We start from the raw sequence: 7,037 nt of genomic DNA on the forward strand, positions 1-7,037 counted from the left end.
TCTGTTCCTTCTGGAGCGTCACTGAGCATTTGAAACTTCTGTAATAGTTGCATATGAGTCCCTCAGTTGTCCTCAGTGTGAAAAGATAATCTCAAAATCACACAGTCATTGTTGGAAAGGTTTCAAATACACAGAAATGCTTAAAAACCAAATAATTTGTTGGATCTGAAGGATTTTTCTGAAGAACAGCGGGAAGTTTAACAGTTCAGGACAAACAAGAGACTTATGAACAACTGTCACTGAACAAAAACAAACAAACAAAAAAAAACCAAACGAAAACAACAGCTGAGAAGAAAAAAAACAAAAACAGCTGTGGATCATTCAGGTAAAACACAGTAATAAGAATCAAGCATAGGTAAACTTTTAAACAGGGTCATTTGTATAAATTCAGCTATTATGTTCTCTTGTGGACTATATGTAAACATCTTTTATGTGAAATATCTTATTCTTATTTTGGTAAAATAAATAACATTTGGAGATTCTGCAAGGTGTAAGCTATGTAAACTTTTGACTTCAACTGTATGTCAACTTAATTATGAAAGACAATTTATCTAAATAAAACATATTCGGTGGAAAACGTACTTTGTGATTGAGTACTGCAGCCTATTGAAAATATGCTGAACTGTCTGGGGGGAAAACCTGCATTATTGATGATCAGTTTTAAGATTAGTAGACTAAAATTCAACACTTACTTGTCAAAATAATCCAAACGTTAATAAACACATGTTTAAAAGCAAAGTTCGAGAAGGATGATAAATAAAGCATATGCTTATTGAATTTGACTGGTTTTCACATTATTTAAAACCACAATGGCATTGTTACAACAGTGACACCCAGCGAGCAAAGATGCAGAAAGCCACAATGTCTTCACAGTTCACGTTCATTTCCCACCACTTAACAAGGTTAATCCTGACAAAGCCTATTGCTATAAAATAAAATTAATGTATTTTCCTCTCAGAGCACCTAACATGTAATTCCCATCGCATGTTTGCCAGGTTATAGCTCTTGTTGTCTGTTCAGAGACGCGTAAAGATGATGTTTGAAATGCATACAATGTCGCTATGATTTAATTTAAAAATGTTGATTGTAACATAGAAAACGACGCTAAACGGTGGAAGGGCACTTCGGCAGTCAGTTCTCCTTTCCGTCTGATTCTCTCCAAGGGCGGGGCGGCGCTCCATCAGTTTAATGTTGTCAGCACGTGGATAGTTGAGTCCCGGGCGGGCAGGGCGAGCGGTGTTTCGCTCGGGTGGAGAGCGCGCAAGGATGCTGAGAGAGACGCCCGTGAGAGGACGAACAGGTCGCACGGATGTAAGAGACGATGATGGTTACTTCAAACTACCGCGGGATGGTTCTCTTTTTCAAAGCCGCATCCAAATGAGCCGTAAGAGGAATTGTGCGGAAAAGAAAAAGACGCGAACGGGATTAAAATAAGAATACAAGGTAAGAAGAAACCTAGAAGAACCTGCAAATAACTTATAGTGAAATAAAAAAAACAGAGAGAATATTCGCGAAGACACGCTTGGACGATTTATTGGACAGCAGAGCTTTTTCTAAACCAATATGCATAACTTAAGCTTTGCAAGCGAAGTGGACACTTACATTGACATTAATTTTACGTCCTCTGGGAATTCTACAAGTAGGTATTCTCCGGCGACCATTATAGGGCTTGCGGGGCTGGTGAGCTTCCTCATCTTGTTTACAATAGTGGGGAATGTGCTGGTCGTTATCGCCGTTTTAACGAGCAGAGCGCTCAAGCCACCGCAAAACCTTTTTCTTGTGTCTCTGGCCAGTGCGGACATTCTGGTGGCCACCCTGATAATTCCTTTCTCTCTGGCCAATGAATTAATGGGCTATTGGTTTTTTGGGAAAGTTTGGTGTGACATCTATCTAGCACTAGATGTTCTTTTCTGCACATCTTCTATTGTTCACCTGTGTGCCATAAGTCTGGACAGGTACTGGTCTGTAACACAGGCGGTCGAGTATAACTTAAAGCGGACGCCTCGCAGGGTAAAGGGCATGATTGTGGTGGTCTGGTTGATCGCTGCTGTAATCTCCTTCCCACCGCTCATCTCCATGGACCGGAATAATGAGGGTGACAGGAGCGAACCGCAATGCCAGCTGAACGACCACACGTGGTACATCCTGTACTCCAGCATTGGGTCATTCTTTGCCCCGTGTGTCATCATGATCCTTGTTTACATCCGAATCTACCAGGTGGCCAAGACGAGAACCCGAAATATGTCTGAAAAGCGCCGCGATCCGGATGGAGTATCAGGAACGCCACGGCTGGAGAACGGCTTGAGCCGTGAGGATTCTAGGCGGGAAAACGGGCACTGTGCCTCGCCACCACCAGGGGAACGCAAACCAGGCGAGGATGACCCAGATGCCGAGCTGGAGGACAGCAGCTCGTCTGACGAGAAGGCCAAGCGGTCACAAAACGAGACGGCGCCCTCACGAAAAGACCGCCGATCCAGCCGCAAGAACAGCTCCAGCTCCAAGCATTCCAGCCGAAAGTCCCGAGCCAGCAGCAAGTCCCTGGACTTGTTTTCCTCCCGCAGAAAAAGGAGGAACACCATTTCGAGGAAAAAAATTTCCCAGGCTCGAGAGAAGCGGTTCACCTTTGTGCTGGCCGTGGTCATGGGCGTGTTCGTGGTCTGCTGGTTTCCGTTCTTCTTCAGCTACAGCCTGTATGGGATCTGCCGGGAGCCCTGCGCCATCCATGAGACCCTTTTCAAGTTTTTCTTCTGGATCGGTTACTGCAACAGCTCCCTCAACCCCGTCATCTACACCATCTTCAACCAGGACTTCCGACGAGCTTTTCAGAAGATCCTGTGCAAATCCTGGAAGAGGTCTTTTTAGAGAACATTGGCAGCTAGTTTGCAGAATCCAGTGCCATTTACAGGTGGTTGACAAGGAAGAGACGTTTTCAAAAACACCACTGCCTCTCTCTCTTTGCATTGACAATCTGTACACAACAATGACATTGATATTTGTTTCCTACTTTGTTGTGTAATGCTCTTCATGAGTCTGTGAGGACAACATATGCTGGTCACATAGGTGGTACCAAAAGCTAAAGATGCTTTCAAAAAAGAAAAGAAAACCCACCTGAACTGGAAAGCACTGTACTGCATTAGAGGAAACAGGCTTATCTTTATTATGGCTGCAGGCACTCTGAAGTTATCAAGAGATATTTTTATGATGAGTTTGCACATATGGCTTGTGTCATTGTGACTAGAGAGCTATGTAACATGAAAGGCTGTCTCCTTTTATATAGTGACCGAAAAAGAAAAACAAGAGAAGTGAATTACTGTTTCTTTGCAGCTGAGAGATACAAAACGGACACTGTCGGTTAGGGAGTATGTGAAGTTTGTCACCGGATGACAGATGGAAGAAGAGTGTTGCCCTGATGTGCTTGGGTATTGCATGGTTTGTCCTAAGGGTGCAAAGTCCTGACTGAACCGAGCTCTATTACAAACTGTTCTTAACTGTCCTTCAGTGAAATTAATCACTGTACTGCTGCTCTCTAACATGCCATAAAAAGTATACAGAAGAGGTATTTACTGGACTAGACTTAAGAGAAACTGTAAGTGGTTTTTCAGTGATGATGATAAATAATGATACATTTATTTATCTACAGGATTTATTTATCAGATTATAAACTATTTAAGCTTTGTGGCTATGCTTGTACAGTGTATCCCATTTGTTCAAAATATCATAGTGATATAATGCAACGTATAATATATAAGGCTGTTGTAAATTTATAAGACAAAACAACTTTTTTTTTGGTTGTTTTTGTAAATTATGAAACATCTGTCTTTATGGATGTTGGGCTTCTCTCCTTTTCTATTCCATATACTTGTGATATCTCCAAAATGACTGACAGGTCACTACAAGCACAGCTGATGATCAAACAAAAATGAACAAATAAATGGATTGTACTTCTCTTGGATTCCCTTTTGACTGTGAACAGAGTCTAGGCGTTTTATTTCACGCTTCATGTCTCTAAAGTGGGCTTATCATAATTAGAAATGGCTGTGATTAAATATTGTTTTTGTCATTTTGCAGGTACAATACTCCATTCAGCTCAGAACAGAACAAAATAAAGGCAGAATCTGAACTAATTGAATCTAATTGTTCCAGACTGTTTGCAACAGTTGAAATGATGTTCCCATTGATGCTTCAACGTGACTCAGAGGACTATGCAGTGCTGCACAGTATTGTTAAAGGAATAGATCAAAATGACAATTCTGTCATTAATTACCCAACATCATGTCGTTTGAAACCCGGAAGACCTAAGGTAATTAGGACAATGTTAAAATAGTCCATGTGACATCAGAGGTCATGTACTCTAATGAACATGCACCCGAAGACTGACACGGAAGAGAAAAAAATTGTTGAATAAAGTTGTTATTTTTCTTTTCTTTGCATGAAAAGTATTCTCGTAGCTTTATAATGTTACAGATGAACCACTGATGTCACATGGACTATTTTAACGATGTCCTTACTACCTTTCCGGGCCTTGAACATGTCAGTTGTGTTGCTGTCTACGCAGGGTCAGAAAGCTCACGTATTTCATCAAAAATATCTTAATTTGTGTTCTGAAGATGAACGAAGGTCTTAAAGGTTTCAAATGACATGAGGGTGAGTAATTAATGACAGAATTTAAATTTTTGGGTGAACTATCCCTTTAAAAAAATACTGAAGACTATGCAACACTCATTTTATTTTGAGTTAGTGGATATCATAAATGTATGTAAATGTAAGTAAAAGTAATATTTAGGTCCTGTTGAATATTCAGAATAATTTATAACTATTTAGAATCTGTGGTTCTAAACATTGTATTACCCCATGAGACTGCATGTCTGTAATAGGGTAATTCAGAAACCATTATAGACAAAAACAACATTTTAGGTGTTGTATACAGATGAGTTTAAAGATAATATATCAGAGAAAATATTCTTTTTTTTTTTTTTTCAAGTAGACACATAATAAATATATTCTATCTCAAATGGATGGGGTCACAGCTTTCAGTTCCACAGCATCTCTGCTTGTAAAATTCAAATAAAATAGAACAGGAGCAGCTGCCGACTTTCTCTGATCACAGAGAAAGAGGGGTCTGGCTTGTAAGTATTGTTTTAAACTAGGTTACGTAAGCCCGTAGGGAAGATGATTGTTTAGTGGCATTGGGTGTACTTTTGAATTGTTTATACTCAAAATATTTTCTAACCCCACGAAGTACCACATCCCTTTCTTCATGTTCAAAAATTGTCCAATGTGTTTTCAGTATAATAGCAATATTCTGAGATTATAAAGAAATTGATTCTAAAGTGTGATTGAGAATCTAAAATCTGAAAAGCAAAATAAAACATTAATTTTCAGAGAGCTGTTTCAAAACTGAAGAGTATAAATTGAGTTTCTATTCAAATCATTCAGAGATTCTTGTAAAAGAGAAATGAACAAGGAATCTATTTTCACCCACACCGAAGTTCCATGAGATGTTTAACACCAGTGTTCGCCCCAGAGTGAGTCCAAGAGAGATAAAGGCTGAGAAACTTCACTGTCAGTCAGAGCATAAGTAGTGCAATTGAAGCAGTCTCCTCATACATTTTGTTGATCCTGCTGGATGATGGGTGCCACTTGGACCAGAGCTATGTGGAAAATAAATTGAGTTTGACATACTTACAAATTCAAAATGTCATACATTCACTCATTATTCACCCCACTGGACGGACGTTTTGGTGATAGAACTGTCAAGTTTTATATTTTGTAATTGCAGCGCTGCGAGTCTGTGAATGTTTCATTTTTTGAAAGTGGAGGAGATAAAATGATTCCCAAAGCAATACTGGCTGATTTGTTTCGCCATCATACTGAACAGATTAAAGTACCTTGACGCCTTTACAAGCTTTCATGAAAATACTTGTAATTGATTCAAATTCGGCATGTCAGAAGCAAAACGCCTCATGTTCCACCACAAACAGATTACTAACACATTCAGTGTCAAAAGCGTTGCTTAATGTTATGTGGCTGAAATGAGTTTAGATAGAGAACAACACCAAATAGGCTATTTATACAAAGCACAATTGCAACCTTTTCTAAACATTATGTAGAATCTATTGATTTCTACTGGGCTCTGATTGTTTTGTCAAAATACAAAGGAAAGGACAGGAAAGGAAAGGAAAGGAAAGGAAAGGAAAGGAAAGGAAAGGTAAAGGGAAAGGAAAGGTTAATAAATTATTGCTATGCCTTTGGTGCTGTGTTACTGTTAGTGCAGTCCAAGCTCCGCGAGGATCAGAGGGGAAAGCCTTTGACCGATGTGACTGATTTGATTCTCCTTTTACCGGTGGCTGTGCTGGGAATGAGTACATGCAGCCCAAAGCATTTCTACCTTCTTGCCTGCCAATTAAAACTGCCATATGTCAAAGAATCTAAAATGATTAACTCTATATAGACTTGTTCACTCTGGGGTGACTTCAATCATCCTTTTTCATTATTCAATAAAACTACTCTGATGGTGTATTGCATTTCTTCATCCGAGACTTGTGTTGGTTTTATCCAGCTGATGCTTTTGTCTGAGCAATTCATCTAGATATTTGCACTTAGCGCAAACAAAGTGCTATTTATATTTATTTGCACTTGATGCCAAGTTACCTTCAGTTACACTTAACATAAATAGCACCTTCCTTCTTTTAAACTTAGCCTGGACTGCAGCTGTCATATATATATATATATATATATATATTTTTTAATAATTCACTAGTCAGTATTTACAGCATATTATTTAGGTTATACTGCCTAAATGTCTTAGTCTTAGCCTTAGCCTTAGCCTTAGCTGACCCTAGCAGTGTCTTTACTGCTCATTTTCCAAGGTTCAGTTTGCTGCAAGTTCAGAGATACGCATCTTCATGCCAGGTTAAGTAAAGGACGCTTGAGTATTTATGGCCTTTCAGCCTGAATAGCTTCCTGACCTCCCTGAATAACAGACTGCCTTCTTCTTCTAGTACTGTCCTTCCAGTATGTTTCCAATTATATCTTCT

The 7,037-nt window shown here is 39.4% G+C and overlaps 1 protein-coding gene across 1 annotated transcript; it reads left to right on the forward strand.

Annotated features, from left to right (window-relative positions):
- The first annotated feature begins 1,223 nt into the window (after positions 1-1,223).
- adra2c (adrenoceptor alpha 2C) lies at positions 1,224-3,945 on the forward strand. Its single transcript, XM_051107895.1, has one exon. It carries the CDS (start codon positions 1,564-1,566, stop codon positions 2,860-2,862), a length of 1,299 nt encoding a protein of 432 aa, XP_050963852.1. The 5' UTR covers positions 1,224-1,563; the 3' UTR covers positions 2,863-3,945.
- Positions 3,946-7,037: the final 3,092 nt, after the last annotated feature.

The sequence above is a fragment of the Labeo rohita genome, chromosome 1 (genome assembly GCF_022985175.1).
Source record: "Labeo rohita strain BAU-BD-2019 chromosome 1, IGBB_LRoh.1.0, whole genome shotgun sequence".
Taxonomy (NCBI): Eukaryota; Metazoa; Chordata; class Actinopteri; order Cypriniformes; family Cyprinidae; genus Labeo; species Labeo rohita.

Excerpts from the sequence above, each read along its gene's own strand:
- adra2c (XM_051107895.1), top strand. The coding sequence starts at position 1,564 with ATGCATAACTTAAGCTTTGCAAGCGAAGTGGACACTTACATTGACATT.